The 18,001-nt window shown below is 33.6% G+C and overlaps 1 protein-coding gene across 1 annotated transcript in view; it reads right to left on the bottom strand.

Annotated features, from left to right (window-relative positions):
* The window catches only part of TRHDE (thyrotropin-releasing hormone degrading enzyme), a 455,449-nt gene that overhangs the window by 143,092 nt on the left and 294,356 nt on the right, over positions 1–18,001 (bottom strand). The window contains exon 8 of the mRNA XM_011972836.1: positions 6,660–6,725. Within this exon, the coding sequence (XP_011828226.1) occupies positions 6,660–6,725 (66 nt within the window). The remainder of the gene's footprint in view (positions 1–6,659; positions 6,726–18,001) is intronic.

Genomic DNA, 18,001 nt, shown 5'->3' with positions numbered 1-18,001 from the left:
GTACTAATTATTTTTTTAATAGCTACCGAGCCAGTCAATGTTATCTGAGGATTTTATAATTACAGCTTTAATTTTTATTGCCAGAAAAATCTGAAAAAAATGTAATTAGGGAGATTAAAACATAAAAATGAAATAAGAAAAATCCAAGTCATGTAAAGATATATATCTAAAAGAATCATTACTTGAATTACTTACTTTAAAAGTAAGACTTATTCTACTTATGTAGAATCAGGATTTGAACTATTGGACTTAAATTATAAAAACAAAGTTAAAGAAGTAGATTCTAATTTATTGATCAAATGAATATTTTAACTATAAGCATTGTTGTATATGGATGAATAGTAATGTATATGCATGTAAACACTAAGAACCCTGTAAGTGAGAGATGCAATAATTACCAAAAGATGCTGTTAGGTGAGTAATTTTTATTAGAGAAGGAATTTAGATAAAACATTTATTTATAGGAGAAGGGAATATTTCAGAGAGATATGTGAAATCACTAAGAACTTCTATAGAGACAGACAAAAATATTAGGACAAAATTGCAGTATATTTATATTCCAGGTACCACACAGAAAGGGAAATTCAACAACACTGGGTCCTAAAGTCTGTCCAAGAGGAAGAGAGGATAGGAGTGGGGTTACACTGCACATATTCCACCCCAAAGTTACACTAGTAAGGACTCTACTTATGCTTGCAACATTTTAATGAGAAAACCAGATTCCAATAGTATAAATATTAAATAGGCATGAAACCCATGAGTGATCTTGCTAGCTTGTCCTTAGAAATGACCTAGGAAGGAATTTGGAGATGTGTATACCACAAACAAAAATGAGGTGCTAAAGATAAGAATGATATAAATCTAAAAATTGTAACTGGAGCTTCTGTGCAAGAGACAGTTTCTAGTTATTGCCGACCTGCCTATTGCATTTCTCACTGACTCTGCTTAAGTTGCAACAGGTCATGTATTATGCAGATGCTTTCTTAGTCATCACTACTCTCTGAAATTATCGCTAGGAGAAAGTCTTGGGTTGGGAGAACACATAATCTTGTTTTCCAGATGTCCTATGTAGAGGTGGTCTTAAATCAAAAGCAATTTCGGTGAACTGTTGCTGTACTTTAACTTATCCCAGGAGGATTGGCCCACCTGGGGAGGTAAGAATGAGGGTCCTACAGTTGTGATTATGCAAACCAAAGGCTAAATTCGTAAGTTAATAAAAAACCAAAACAATTATTCACAGTAGTAAACTTCCCTGTCTTTTTTCCAGATCCTTATTTTATGAGTAATCACTTTAGAAATTTACAAATTTTATATATTACTGGTACTGATTCACCATGATATAATCAAATCTACTCATTCAAAGAGAAAACTGGATATTACAGACCACAAACAACTGGACTGAAGTTATGAAGTTAGTAAAATGTGGTAATTCTTGATTTGATTTCCTTATATCTCTCATCATATGTCCTGGTAAAATTATTGAAATCAGTTGAGAACATTCTCTGCTCTAGCTAGGGAAGTATCATATGGTCTTAATACAATATTAAGGAAGAGATGAATAAAGAAGTTAATACTTTTTAAATATCCATATGGTAATAAAACAACCTGTAAAAACAATGCAAATAATATTTAATCAATAGAACAAAGACATTTATGGATTAAGTGTGTCAGACTGTTGGCCATTCACCACCACTTCCCCTACCATCTACCCTCTTGTGCACTGCATGGGTTAGAAGCTTGAATGCTACATTTCCAGGAATCCTTTGCTAGTTAGGCTCAACTTTATGTTCTGCAAAATGAAAAGCACACATAAAAAAATATGGATGGCAGTAAAGAAGGAGGAGTTGTCATTGCTCAGATAGCAGAGAGCAGGCATGTGGGCTTTGGCAGAAGGCAGGGGTAAAGTATTACCAGTGGCTTTCAGGTGTATTCCAGGCAGCTGAGAATATGTGCATTACTTCCCTATGAAACTCAAATGTCTTTACTTCTGGAAGGGTGGCAGTAGCTTTCCTGACCTTTACTTCCATAACCCTGCCAACAGTTTCAGAAAATGACTATATCCAATGTTAATTCCCTTTCTGCTTGAAATATTACTAAAGGTTTTAGTATGTTACAGAATTACATACCAGAAGTGATTGTAGACCCTTAGAGATGGTTATCTACAGTTGTCTGTCTGCCTTGATTAGATTTAAAGAAGGTAATGTCATTAATAATGAGTAATAGGATCATGATAATTAATCATTTTCAGGCCAAAACAGTTGCTTAAATGATTATCGATAGTTTCCTAAACTGAAGAATAAGATTTGAGAAAACAAATGACTGTTTCAATAGAACATTATGGATGAATAGAGAATTACAAAGTCTTTGAGAGGCTTGGCTATTTCTGACTAGACTGGAGAGATTACAAAAACAAAACAACCTTAGTACTTTAAATTCTCAGCTGAAGGTTTGGCAGGGAACCAGAGATCTATGACTATGTGAAAAGAATCATGTATCTCTTTTAGGCTTAGAATCAATGTATCCAAAAAGTAAACTATGATTTAAAATTCTGAATGGCAAAATTACAACTCAAGTAAATTTTGTCTTTTATGTGAGAGTTAGGGTATGGACTAGGAAAGTGTAGGATACAGAATCGGAATGCAGGCCTCAAAGGTCTAAATTTCACTGAGCCTCCGTGGTAGCTTTTCTTGTCTCTGAAAAAGCAAATTCCCCTTGTTTGAGTTCCCTGTAATGTCATTCATCAAGGAGGCTGCTGACTCCTCTCAAAACCAATTCCAACATATCTAAATGTAAAACCAATAGGTAGAATTGGTTTCAGCAGATTTCAAGAGTTCAAGTAGAAATTTCAGCATTAGAAGATGGAATTTACACTGAAAATCACCAAGAAATTTCAAGAGTTCTTAGCATATAACATCTAAAACCACTGCAGCTTAATCATAAATTTGTAAAGTATCCAGAGCCAATTATGAAAGTGAACAAGTAAATAAAAACCAAAGAAATATAAGTCGTTTCTTGATACTAGAAAAATAAAACTCACCAGCAAAAACTCCCTGTTACAAAAGTGCTGCTCTGGTTTGACTACATTTGTAGTTCTCTATATATTGATAGTTATATAATACAGTCTTAATATTCAAATGATTAAAGATTCAAAAAAAATGGAGTCACTCTTGTATATCTAGTTTACAAATGTGTCCATCAAATTAAAACAGCTGTCCCAAATTAAATATGTCAAACCCAAATTGTCTAACTAGTAAACTGCATTAAAGTAATCCTAGATTTAGAGAATATAAAAGATAAAAGGAATTTTACAGTATTTAGTCCAACTCTTACATTTCCTTTTTTTTTTTTTTTTTGTGACGGTGTCTCGCTCTGTCGCCCGGGCTGGAGTACAGTGGCCGGATCTCAGCTCACTGCAAGCTCCGCCTCCCGGGTTTAGGCCATTCTCCTGCCTCAGCCTCCCGAGTAGTTGGGACTACAGGCGCCCGCCACCTCGCCCGGCTAGTTTTTTGTATTTTTTTTAGTAGAGACGGGGTTTCACTGTGTTAGCCAGGATGGTCTCGATCTCCTGACCTCGTGATCCGCTGTCTCAGCCTCCCAAAGTGCTGGGATTACAGGCTTGAGCCACCGCGCCCTGCCTCAACTCTTACATTTCATAACGATAATGTCAGAGGTCAAAAGAGGTCTAGTGACTTGCAGAAAACCACTATTAACTGGAGGTATAAATGAGAAATATTTCTCCTTATTTATTCTATTGCCTAATGTTTCTCAAAATATGCCTGCTATCATTTTGAAAACGGATTACACAGAACAGTAGACATGTAGAATTTGCAAAAATGTAAACATTTTTGCATTTAAAAATATATATTATTTATTAGTGACACATAATATAACCACAGAAATGTTTAAGCTCAATTCAGTCCAGTTCCACTTTCAATTCAAACATTAAAATGCAAGCCAATTTGTTGGTGGTGTTACCAACAAATCACCAACAAAAGCTGTGATTATTCAATAAGAAATTGTTCTCCTAAACATTCTCATAGCTGATCCAGTGGGTAATATGACTATTAGAAACAAAATTTTTCTCAGAAAATCTCTAGAGTCTCTTCCTGCTGAAAAATACATGTTTAAATTGAAATTTAAAACATATTCCTATATAAAATATTACAAAAAAATGAAAATGTAGTTGAAACTACACTGGTACTTTATAAATCAAATATGAATATGTGAACTAACCCAGAAAACTACTACCTTTCTATATTACATATACATACACACACACATACACACAGGTATGTATTTTTAAAGTTTGCCTTGTTCCCAAAAGACCTTAAGGTGGGTCGTAAGGATACATAAATTGCAAGAGAACATAAATTTTAGGTAGATAATAAATCAAGAAGAAAGAGCATTAAGACATTTTTCCTATGTGGAACATGAAGATTAGGGTCTGAGTCCAGAAAAAAAGAAGAAAGGAAGAAAAGAGAGCAAGAGAGAAAAAGAGAAGAAAGGAGTAAAAAAAAGTGGGAGAATAAAAATATATATGAAAAACACACTATCCGCAATTTGGAATTGCAAATAGTAAACTTTCATTTGTCAACATGGAAATAACCATGGTTAATGTAAAAACAATTCATAGGTTTTCCAGCCCAGATAAGTGCTGACAGCCTAGATTAGCTCTTTCAACAACTTGTAAACCAAGACTCCCCAGGGCCTTCTGGATGGGAAGCATATTAATATCAACTCTGTGACCGCTCAGCACCATGACATGAAGTGTCTGCTCAGGAGGTCATCTCCAAAATGTATCCCATACATCTTCATGCACAAGAGATGATAATTTATCACCTAGATGTAGGGATCTACTGTAAACTAATCCAAACTGCTGATGATACACTAAATCAGTTTGAATGATGAGTATAAATAAAGCTGCAAGCGAAGTACTGAAGGATACAGATCTATCTGATCAATGAGATGTCACCAGGCAAATGAAATGCAGTGTTGACAAACATAGAGTACCTCAGTTGAAAATTAACCAAATCAAGTATCAGAGCATAAAGGCACACATTAATACAAGCTAGGAATGAAAGTTTAATATGATATGAGTCAGAGGCTATATTCTAACTGTTTCATATAAAACTGAGCAGAGTGGGTCAGTGGAAAAGAATGTTTTAAAAATTGATATATTTTGCACACCACAGAAAGTATGACAGGACGAAGAAAAATGCTGCAAAATAATAATCCTTTCCAAATAATATAACTGTAGTTATTCAATCTGCTGAGCAAACCCATACACACAGATGAAGAAAAACAATAAGAATTTTATACAGAAAATGATTTCACATCAACTTGCTATGAAGAAATCAAATTCAATTTGTGTTGCCCTTATGAACAGTTAGAAATTTTCCGAAACTGTCATGCTACAACTTCAATGGGGAAAAACAAAGGAATGGGGATACGGAAGGACATTCCTCCAGATAGTTGATATTCATGAAGGACACTCCTTAAGAAAAAAAGATTTTCCCAACTATGTGATCAGAATAGAGTCTTTAATATACAACAAATAGATTCAATGGATTCAGCTATTCTGAAGGTGTCCCTAATGGAAAGAGCTGATTAAAGTAAATTTCAAACCCTGCTGGAACAAATCTGTAAAAATATTTTCTGAGGGAAATAATTCTTCAAAAAAGTTGTTTTCATATATAGTTTTTGTTGTAAGTATATATAGAGAGTTTGTCATAACATAGTTAACTCTTGCCTTGTATTTTATCTTTCAGTTTATTTGGGGGTACGGATAGAATTATACTACTAAAATATGACCTGGACCCAGATGTAGTTTATTTAAATTTCAAAATGAAAAGCTTACTAAGAACAGATAAGATTGATTGCTCTCTCTGTCTTAGCATAATTGTATTTCAGGTGAACATCAATTTACTTTAAAGGACACTTCTAAGTAGCAGAATGCATCATAAATAATTCATCAATCACAGCTACTGGGAACATGATTTACTCCAGCAGATTCAATGGAATAAAAGGTTTTTTTTTAATATATTGTGTCTGCTTTAAGAAGTTTCATAATCTTCCTTTTCTAAGAATTCATTCTTAGATTCCATACTTCATACTTTAAATGCATTATGATAAAAACTGTATCTTTTTCTTCCTTTTTTAAGAAAAACATATTTTCTAATTAAAATAAAAACAATTAAAAGCCTTTGGAACAAATAACAATCTATGTATATCAACAGCAAAATAACAAAAACATATAAGGTACATATTTGAAAAATAGCCTTAAGATTTCTCAAACACATAATTCAAATAATACTAACAAAATTTGTTTCAGCTTATTTGAATTTTTAAATGGAAGAAAAAGAAGGTAGTCTTTCCAGAAGTCTTTTGTAGAACATTTAGGATCTGGCATATTTTAAAATTACTTCAATTTAAAAATGCAAATCAAACAGATTCTAAATTGTTCAACAGTTCAAGTTTTGTCAGTTGATATCATGAGTATCCTATCTAGAACTTTCATTTGTCATATAGAAAGACATTGCTTACCTTACACATCTTAAAGTTTTCTATCAATTTCAGCAATTTTGTACCAGCCATTTCCCAAGCTGTGAAACATATTGACAAGGAAAAATGTAAAAGAAAATAAAAAGCATTTTACTTACTTGCAAACCCCTCTGGAAAACTGAATGGCCCATAAAATTAGCCAGCATTCTTATTAAAGCAGCACCCTATAGGAAAGAGTAATAAAAAGAAAAGAATTTCAACAAAGTATCATGATTGTAAAATTGTTTTAATCAAACCTAGCCTACTTCATTCATGCTATTCTATTTTCAAAAATAATTAAGAAACAGGAGTATCATGAAAATAACATCCAACTTAGTGATAACAATTTCATTTTTTTGTCTTGTGAATTTTGAAGTTTTATGTAAAACCTACAACTACAAAATGGAAGTCCTCTAGAAAGAATATCTCAGGGCAATGATAAGCTGTAATTCAGGAGTACTCAATATTTTATTGAACACTATATATGGCAAATTTAATAAAACATGGTTCTTGTACTTACAATCTCATAATTTGTTCAGGGAAGGATATCTGTGTTAATAAATAATCATATTAAAATATAACTTTGAAGTAAAATAATGTACTCCTTAACCAAGAAAAGTTCAGTTGTGGAAGTAGAGAGTAGAGTACCAAGAAGTCAGACTGCCTAGGTTCAAAACTTAAGTCTGCTACTTACCATGTTTACTCAGTAAGATCATTTCAGCTCTCTGCTCCTTACTTTTCTCCCTCGTAAAGTGCAGTTAATAGTAGTTATATTTAATATGGCTGTTCTAAAGCTTAAATAACTCAATATATGTAAAGCAGTTTGAGCTAGGTCTTTAAAATAGTAAGCCATATAGGAGTGTTAGCTATCAGTATTATTTCAAATTGTCTAATCATTTTTATTTCCTATTTCCTTTTGAGGCTGTATTTAGCCATATATATCCATATACAAGTAAAACAATGAGATCAATATAAGTAACTGGAGAAATAGAAGAAAATACTAATTTACAAGAGTCTCTCTTATCTTGAGACCCATTATTATAATATGGCAGAACAACATGAATGCAACAAGGTAGGTATGTAATCAATATGAAACATTCCAAGGAATGACAATTAAGTATGGATTATAACAAATCTTCATGTAAAATATAAATAAGTCTTCAAGAAGACACTTGACCAAATTGAACTGGTATGGAGCAATGGATTGTAAACAATGAATGTTTAAATACAAATTGTAGCCTGGCTTGGGGGTTACAAATTTCTTTATGACTACATATCCCATTTCATACTCAGTAGAAATATACAACTGTAATAATTCATTTCTTGCAAGATGTCTCTTTTCACAAGAAAATTGTAAGAATCACAAATAGAATCATTCAGCCAGGGCGTGGACTGCTGTGTAGTCCAGCAACACAACAACGGATTTCCATCATTTGTTACTAGAATGATTTGCTAGAATTCTGGGACTTGAAATCAGTGCAATACTCAGACTCTATGAATCACCATTAAAAGATGTGTATTATAATTTCAACCACCACCAAAATTGCTCCCCAAGTCAGTATTTTATTCTCATCTCAACAAATGATAGGCTGAAATATAATAGTTTTATGACTTTTCTGATATTTTTTTCTTCTCACACCTTCCATTCATTGCTCTTTCTTTAGCTTCTTCCTCTTAATCTTCTGCATATTTGCATATGACCATAAAACAGAAGCATTTTTTATTCAATCTGAGGACTAGTTTAGAACTCCCTTTAAAACATATCAGCTGTGTTCCTTGAATTTCCTTGACAAGCTCTCCTCCTATACATTTCTCAATATAATCGACCCATCCTGAGGGTGAAAACTATCCATTTTTCAGCAAACCTGATCATTACCACCTGGGAATTGAGACTTAGTATCAAAGCAGTCAACTTAAACTTTCCTTCAGCACTGAACAGCCCTCTTCGATGATTTAAGTGTTTCCCTCCAGGTAATGATGACTTGGTCTCTTGTCAAGTTATAAAAACTATTAATTTAGCATGGTCTAATGACACAAAAATCCTTTCTGATCATAAAGAATGTACCAGTTTTCCTGTCTGAATTAAGCTGGAGAGAGTGGTAACAGGAAAGAAAAACTGAAAGTACAATCAGTATTCAAAAGTTATAGACTATCACTTAGTTCCTGATTATATTGTATAACTCAATTAAGTTTTAGAAAATATGACTGTTACCCATCTGAACATTTTAACAGTCTCTGGAGTGGCATGCACTCTTCTATGTTTAACTAGCCTTTTCTTTCCAAAGTTAAAATTTTAAAATCCTTATTTTATAGAACTTCATAGACAGATGGGCTCTCCAACTGTCATGGTTTAGCCAACATATACTAAGCACATACTATGTATGGATTATAACAAAGATCACAACCCCTAACACAGGCAGAGCTCATTATAAACTTTTTAAAGAAAACTCAGAATTCCTTTTCATCCTTTCTTTAAAACATTTGTTTATCAAGCAAACTTTGTTTACAATATTGTAACTTATATTACCTTTTGATTCAAAACTCCAGCCCCAGTCAAACAAACTGGACATTTAGGAAGCCCAAGTAGCTTTATGAAAAGTAAATATACTATTTCTTCAAAATGTAATAATTTTTTAGACTTGTTCTAGAAAATTAATCACTGTCTGCTAAACTAATATTCAAGGATATATTAAGATATCTACTTGATTTTTCTAAAGTTTCATAAAGAATATTCCACAAAAGTAGGCTTATAAAACTCATTCATCATTTAGTAATTTTTATATTTGGAATATCTTTTTAATGTAAGTTCCCACCTAAATTTTCTTTTATTTTACATTGGAGCCATTTGCGTGCACATCAGTCTCTGAGGTATTTAACATCCCCAGAGAAAAAAACTGTGTCCTCATGACTTGCTATCATCCTCTTCCTACGTCTGGCTCAGAGGAGGTGCTCCCTTAATGTAAGACATGGAAAAGAGAGAAAGCGAAAATTCTGCGCACGTAACAATTACTTTGTGTTCTTGCAGAGGAGTTATTCAGTCAGGATATACAGTTTATTACTTCATTGGTATACATCAGTGAGAAATCCTCACTTTTGGAGAGGGAGATATTCTCAACTATTTCTTTAGCACATGCTTATTGAATAAAGCGGTATGTTCCGCATCCTAAATGACACAAGTCTCTGTCTTTGAGGATTTCAAAATCTCATAACTGAGATGAGATGCAAAGCAAAATAAAATGAATGACAAGAGAAAGTATTCGACTGTGTTTCAGAAGAGGTAGAGGTTATATCTGGAGGGGTGAAGGAAAACGAGGGTCTAAAGAAGTAGTATTTGTGTTGAACCTTGGAGGATGGAAAAGTGTTCCATGAGTTAAGATAAACAAAAAGCAGTTGCATGTTACGACAGGAATGAACTTTATGTGGTCAAATAGGTGTGAAAGTGGAAATCACAAGTAGGAAGATTTACATGGAAAGACAGTAAATAAAACCGGAAAATGGAAGACTAGATGGAAAATAAGATTGAGACAGTTTTTAGAGGAGTTTGAATACCAGGGATAAGGAATTTGGAAAACCGGTTTTTAAAAAAGTCAGGATTTAACTATGATACTCGAAGGAAGAAGTAAAGTAACCAGAAACAAATGATAGCAATGAGGATAAAAATTAGAAAGAGGTTGAAGAAATGGAGCAAAGATAAGTTTGTATTTTAAAGCTAGAGTGGATGATGACATTAGCAGATATACAGAATTTAGAAGAAAATGCTGGTGAGGTGAATATAATAACATCTGTTTGTAAATGTGCTGTTTGAGGAACAGGTATAGAACTCAAGGAACAGAGGGCAAGAGCAACCACAGGAATACAATTCAGAGGAAGGTTATGATTGAATATATATATTGGGAATTAGAGTGGATGAGTCTGCCAAGAGAAAAGTTCTAAGGCTTCAGTAAGAAAAATATAAAACAGAATCAAATAATTGTTTTCGATTTGTTTATTCTGTGTTATGATTTGCACTTCAGTGCTCGTAACAGGTGCTCAACAAATATCCATTGAAATCAATGAAGAAATGAAATTAAGAGAAAAAAATGACACATTGTGATAAAAAACAGAAGGAAAACTGGGTATAAGTGGTGTCATAGAAGAAGACATGTTTTAAGAATTAGTGCTTCAGAGTTCAAGGAAAATAATAGCTAAGAGAAGGCCATAGTAGGCCATATTTAAGAGAGGGCTATTTAAATAGACTTGTGGGTATGAAAGCCAAGTGCAAACAGAAGGAAGAAAAGAGAAAGGCAGAAGCAAATTCACATGAAAGGTTCGTTTGTGATTTTCTTTGGTAGAAAATAGGAGAAATTTTTTCTGCAAAGCAAAAGATGACCCAGTGGAGATAGAAACTGAAGACACAGTCAACCAAGAAATCATTATTGAAGTAAGATTCTAGAAAAGCTAGATAAGAATTTAGGCTAATCTTGGGAAAGAATAACAACAATCTACTCTGAGGTAGGACTGAGGCAGAAAGGGGAAATAAAGATAAATAAGAGATTTTTAAGTGTAAAGCACAGAAGTTAAGAAAGTACATTGCACAGAATAGACTCTAATTTCCATCAAGGTGGGGACTTGGTCTGTCACCATTATACGCTCATTGTCAAAAGCAGTTCCTGACACATGACAGGCTCTCAAAAAATACTGAACACATGATGGACTGTCACTTTCCAATAATGTAGGAGATGTGGTCTGAAGATAACATGAGTTGGAAAGAGTGGAACTAGGTTTGAAGTAACCCATTGAAAACGTAATAAGGAGTTTAAGATGTGGAAAGGTGTAGAAAAGTTGTAAGTTGTACTAGTCCATTCTCACACTGCTATAAAGAACTGCCCAAGACTTGGTAATTCACAAAGGTAAGAGGTTTAGTTGACTCAGGAAACTTACCATCGTGGTGGAAGGTGAACGGAAAGCAAGCACCTTCTTCACAACGCAGCAGGAGAGTGTGAGCACTCAGGAAAAACTACCATTTATGAAACCATCAAATCTCATGAGAATTCGCTTACTATCATGAGAACAGCATGGGGGAAACCACCTCCATAATCCAATCAGTTCCCTTCCTTGACACGTGGGGATTACAGTTCCCCTCCCTTGACAAGTGGGGATGACAATTCGGCATGCAATTTGGGTGGGGAAACAGGGCCAAACCATATCATAAGTCCTAGCTGAAGTTATCAATAATGTACCTGTCATTCATTAACTATTTGTACTACATGCTAAGGCCATAATATCATAAGGAAAATATTACTATATTTATCAGGTCAGAAAATTGAGGCATAAAGGTTACACACCTTGTAGAAATTGACATGGGTAGTAAAAAATGGAGCCAGAATTAGAAACCCACTTATACTCAGCTCCAAAATCAGTAATTTAAACCAATTTAGACAACCTCTTGTGATCCCAATTCAAAATATTTACATGACTATCTCTAGAAACATGGTGCATCGCAAGAACTTAGAAAAATAAAGGAAATTCTTAGAGTTACTGAGAGTTTGAAATCAGTGAGATGCTCACAGAAGAGGATGAAGGAAAGCCTAATTCAATAGGACATAGTTGAAATGCCCGACCCATATTCCCAGGATTAGGGATGAAATAGAAGACAGATATGAACTTGCGGAATAGGACATGTTTATGGTCTAGGAGACATAAAGCTTCTTTATGGCAGGTTTGGTAAGAACAAAAGGCTAGGAAAATTGAAAATAGTGATATTTTTATCACTGTATGTGGATGTGGCAGCTGTGAAAATGCATGCTCAGATTTCCCACTGCTGCCCCTCTGCATTTACCATCACAAAGGCCACACTTTCCTCAGTTTACTCCTAGCCAATCACTGAGCAGAACAGTGTAACTACTGCAGACGTGTTCTAGTGAGACAGGAGACTCTGCCAATGGATAACTCTAACTAGATGACTCGTCATTGGTGTGGATGATTTTTTTGCAATAGAGCTGAAGTCTGAAACTACCAACCCAACGCCTCTTCCTTTCCGCTATCCTTGCAAAGACTGTGAATTGTAATGTGGTCTGAAGGCAGCTCCCCCTACCTTCTCTGGCTTCTATAACAAATAAATCTTTTGCATATAATGTTTTCTGCTTCTTAGAAAATCTGGACTAACCTAGTAGCTCCATTTTCAGTGCAGAAGTCCACACAAATATAAACTAATGATAGGTCCCTAAAATAAGCTGGTAATGAGAATACTCTAGTTAACAAGTAGCACATCCACCAAAACACAATAATCTTTTCCTTCTTAAACCTTTCAGGAAATCTTTGGCTAGTATATATTCTACACTACAAATGTCTTTGCTTAATGGTTTGCTCTCCTCCAGCACAGGAGAAGGTAAGAAATAAGGTATCATTACTTTCAGTTGACATACAGGAGAGACTGAGGTGAAGGGATCAGGTGCTTTGTCCAAAGTTACTTGCTTCCATTCACTCAGTTGTTGAGTTCTTTGATTAGCAAAAAGACTATGAAGTAAGAATTTCTTGTTACTTTTTGAGTTACTGAAAGGATTAGTCTATTGATTCAAAATCAAAGTACTTTTAAAATGTAAATTTCTAAATGATGTCTCTGCACTAATTCTGGACATGTGTGGAAATAAAACAATGTTCTAACAAGATTTGTTACTGAAGCATGTCTTTTGGTATGGAATAAAAGCACATCTTAAATCTTCCATGGTTTTTTGTAAAACATGTTTTCTTCTCTGTTTTTTTTCTTTTTCCATGATAATATGTTAGCTATATTTAGCATCTGCAAAACAGAAAAAGAAATACCTAATCCTGAATATCCCTTACTCACAAGTTGATTACAAAAAAGAAAGGCAGAAAGAGAGGATAGAACAAGAGAAAAAAAAGAATGAAAGGGAAAAGCAAGTCAATTCCACACAAGAAAGCAGAATTAATGCCCCATTGCTTCAGTTACCCATGCTTGGAGGCTTGGAGTCCTCTATGATTTATTACTTCCTGAGGCCAAGCCTCTACCTCTGCATAGCTGAATTATTTCACTGCCTCCTAGAGACAACCCCAGATGCATTCTCACTCTCAGGAATCCATCCTATGGACCACATCAGACTAATTTTAATAATTATTTTAGAAGTATAATGTCTGCTAAGAGTCCTGGCTCTGTCATGTACTTAGGCATGTGAGATGATCTAAGTATCTACAATTAGAACATAACAATAAAAATGATGAAAACTATTTTACTACCTTTAATAAGAAGAACACCTATTTCAAAATTTTTCTGAGAATTCATTTAAATTATTATAAAGCACTAGATACTCCATGTTTAGCAAATAATAATGTTCAAACAATATATAGGTATTGATATCATCATCATCATCACTATCATTATTTTTATGTTAGTCCTCTGCCCCCTAAATCTTTACTTAAAAAAAAAAAAGTCCTGTGGGAGTAATCAGGGCCATACATAATGAGATTCACCACTACTTACCAATGCTTTTTTCCATATAACCATATAATCAGCTTCTTCACTAGTTAAGCTCATCTTCCCATTATCCCATGAGCATACCTTACACACTGATGTTTTAATCATGCTTATTTATATCAGCAGCAACGTTAATCCTTTTTGATTCTATATTCTGAGCTCTATACATTATTAAAAGCACAGGAAAAGCCCGTACCATAGTATAGTCCACACAGCTATACTGCCACCAGTAATAATAATAATAATAATAATAATAATAATTACCTCAAATTTTTCTGAGAATTACTTTAAATTATTCATATAAAGTAATTGGTACAGTGTTTGGTATATAAACTTCAAAAATGTATGTAGGTATTGTTATCTTCATCATCATCAATATCATCATTTTATGCTAGCTCCCTGCCCCCAAAAATTGAGTACACAGTAGTCAATCTCGCCTGTCAAGAAACTCGGCATACATCTTTCACTGGGAATGTACATTTTTTGAGCATTCTCAGGCAATGGCATTCAAACAGGCTGGTCTACACTCAAAATAATAGGACACCAAAAAGGTATTTAAAGAGGACCATAGATCCCAGGAACAAGAAAACAGGGATAAGAAACTTCCCACAACTATGTTAGCTCTCAATGTTTTTGTCCCTCCGAAGTCATAAATTATTTAAGTCTGAACTAAGCAATTTGTCAAGTTATTTTAAATCACTCAAATTGTTTCACATGATTTGTCTCCTTCCCACAACTACATGTAGGTCATTTAACTACATTAATCTAGTTTAACTAGATTATTTAAACTAACCATTGGCATATCTGTTAGTTGTTGATGACATAACTTTTCCATTGCCAATGAAATATAATCCCGGCTAAGAGAATTATCCACCAACTCCTTGCTAGTTTCAAATCAGCAATCCAGACTATGAGATTGCAGCCTATACCCAGGTACTCATCAGTCTCCCCTGTCATGAAATTCAGCATATATCTTTTACTGAGGCAGTATGTTTTTTCAGTATTCTCAGGTAATGGCATTCAAACAGGGTAGTCTATATTCAAGATAATAGGAGACCAAAAAGTATTCAAAGAGGATCACAGATATCAGAGACAAAAAAAAAAAAAAAAAAACTTTCAACAGTGTCAGAAATAGCACTTGCATGAAAGCATTCAACTCAAGAAATCTGAAGCATAAAAATACTGTACAATTAAATGAATGTACATAGAAGGATAAAACATAAAAGCAAAAAAAAAAGGAAAACAAATGGTTAAGATGAAAAATAAAACAGTCTATGAAAAAACTAATAAAACCGCAAAGCTCTGAGAAATAAATTAATTGAAGTAAAAAAGGAGAAAAGAAGAAAAAATAATGTAAATATTAAAAATGAGGACACAGCTACAGAAAAAAGTTTTTAAATTTAAAATAATAAGAATATTCTAGAAACATATACTAATAAATTTGAAAACTCAGATTAAAAGAAAGATTTTTTGGCCAGGCATGGTAGCTCATGCCTGTAATCCCAGCACTTTGGGAGGCTGAGGCAGGCGGACCACAAGGTCAAGAAATCGAGAACATCTTGGCCAACATGGTGAAACCCTGTCTCTACTAAAAATACAAAAATTAGCTGGGTGTGGTGGTGCGCACCTGTAGTTCCAGCTACTCTGGAGGTTGAGGCAGGAGAATCGCTTGAACCTGGGAGGCCGAGGTTGCAGTGAGCCAAGACCATGCTACTGCATTCCAGCATGGGGGACAAAAGCAAAACTGTACCCCCCTGCCAAAAAAAAAAGAATTTTCTATAAAACTGTAATGTTACTAAAGAAAAAGTAATGGTTTAAAAATAAGAAATACACCAAAAACAAACAACAACAAACACACATACCAAAATCCAGGATAGTTTTAAAGGCAAACTTTTAAGAAAACATTGTCACATATTACCCTTGTTTTAGATAAAGTATTATAAAGGAATTGAAAATGAGTACAAGCTTTTCAACATTTTCATGATGTTGTGTACCTGATATGCCAACTGGACAATGTAAAATATAGTCCAATATCCTTCATATGGTCATGTATGTAAATATATACATAATTGATGGGATAAATATCACATATGTAATATACACTAATATAAGGACAACTTAATATATATTACATGTGATATACAACACAATATATAATATAATCTATCTATATATAATATATATTCCATGAAGTGAGAGAAGATATTTAAGAAGAGTCCATTCCAGAAATTTAAAAATTGTTTAATAGCAAAAATTATATTATAACTAATTGCATTAATAGTGGAGACAAATTTTTTAATCATCTCAAATGTAGGAAAACCATTTAATATTACTTAGCATTCATTCATTCTTATTCAAAATAATAAGATATCTTAATAAACTAGGAAGAGAAGGGGACCATTTACAATAAAGGCAATCTTTATAAAGTATACTCAATAGTGAAACATGAGATGCATTCTCCTTAAAGTTGAAAATAAGAATTCACTCTACTAACATTTCTATTCAAAAGTATAATAAAATGAATGAACAAATGAAATTAAAAACTAAAGCAGTAAATTATCATAATTCAAAGATGATGTGAAAGTTCTCACAGAAATCTAAAATACATAGAAGCAACATATAAAATCAATAAAAGAGTACAGCAAAGAGATTAATGAATTATTTATTCATTAAGTTAATCTCTGACATGAGATTAATGAATAAAATCAAAAGAATTAATATGTTACTGAAATAGAATCTAAGGAATTAATTTATTGAGTTAATTAATATTCTCAAAAGGAAAAGTACAAACAAATATTACAAAACAAAACAAAATAAAAAAAATTTCAAAATTGTAAAGAGTTTTCATGGAGAAAATTATAGAACTTAACCAAACACACAAGGACCTAAAAATGAAGAACTACATTCTTTAGAAAGCTAGAAAAAGTAATTGCAAAAATGTCAAATATCCTAAAATTAACGTGAAAACTTCTCAAAACAATTTCTTTTTCACAGAAATTGTCTGGATCTGAAAATTCACATGGATTGGCAAAGAGTAAACAACAGCAATTTTGAAATGGAAAAAGATGGTGAATCATCTCTTTTGATAACAAAACTACAGAATTATAGTGGTTAGCCCTATGATGGTAATGTTGGAGTAGAAATAAACATATAAACTAGGGACCAGATCAAGGGACTGTAGATATGCCAATACTGACATCAGTGATAACTGACAGAGATGGTATGTGATACCAGCAGCATAAGAGCAGGAAATTCAGTAAATTACACTAGACTGATTGGTTATCTAAACTAAAATTAAATTACATTGGACATCACAACATCAACAAAGAAAGATCACTCAAAATACCCAAATGGATGATTAAAGAACTCAATATACAACGCAAAACTTTAGAAATATTAGGTGAAAATAAAAAAAAACACATCTTTATGAATTTGGGATAAAGAAGGATACTTAAGCAAAACAAAACAAAGAGCATGAAGTATAAAGGAGAAAATAGACAGATTACATCTGAACTTTAAAATCTATACGATAAAAGACATCATAAATTCATAGACAAGGTGCAGTACTATTATCAATGAAAGATTAGTATCCAGAATGCAAACAAAAAACAACTCTCATTAATTAACTATTAAAATGAATAGGAAAACAGATTAAAAAACAAAGACCGCATTGGAAAATAGGCAATGGATATAAATAGAAAATTCAGGAGGGGCGGAGCAAGATGGCCGAATAGGAATAGCTCCAGTCTCCAACTCCCAGCGCGAGCGACACAGAAGACCAGTGATTTCTGCATTTTCAACTGAGGTACTGGGTTCATCTCACTAGGGAGTGCCGGACAATCGGTGCTGGTCAGCTGCTGCAGCCCGACCAGCGAGAGCTGAAGCAGGGCGAGGCATAGCCACACCTGGGAAGCGCAAGGGGAAAGGGAATCCCTTTTCCTAGCCAGGGGAACTGAGACACACAACACCTGGAAAATCGGGTAACTCCCA

The sequence above is a fragment of the Mandrillus leucophaeus genome, unplaced genomic scaffold, assembly GCF_000951045.1.
Source record: "Mandrillus leucophaeus isolate KB7577 unplaced genomic scaffold, Mleu.le_1.0 Scaffold1305, whole genome shotgun sequence".
Lineage (NCBI taxonomy): Eukaryota > Metazoa > Chordata > Mammalia > Primates > Cercopithecidae > Mandrillus > Mandrillus leucophaeus.
This window is presented reverse-complemented; position numbering and strand designations above follow the sequence as displayed.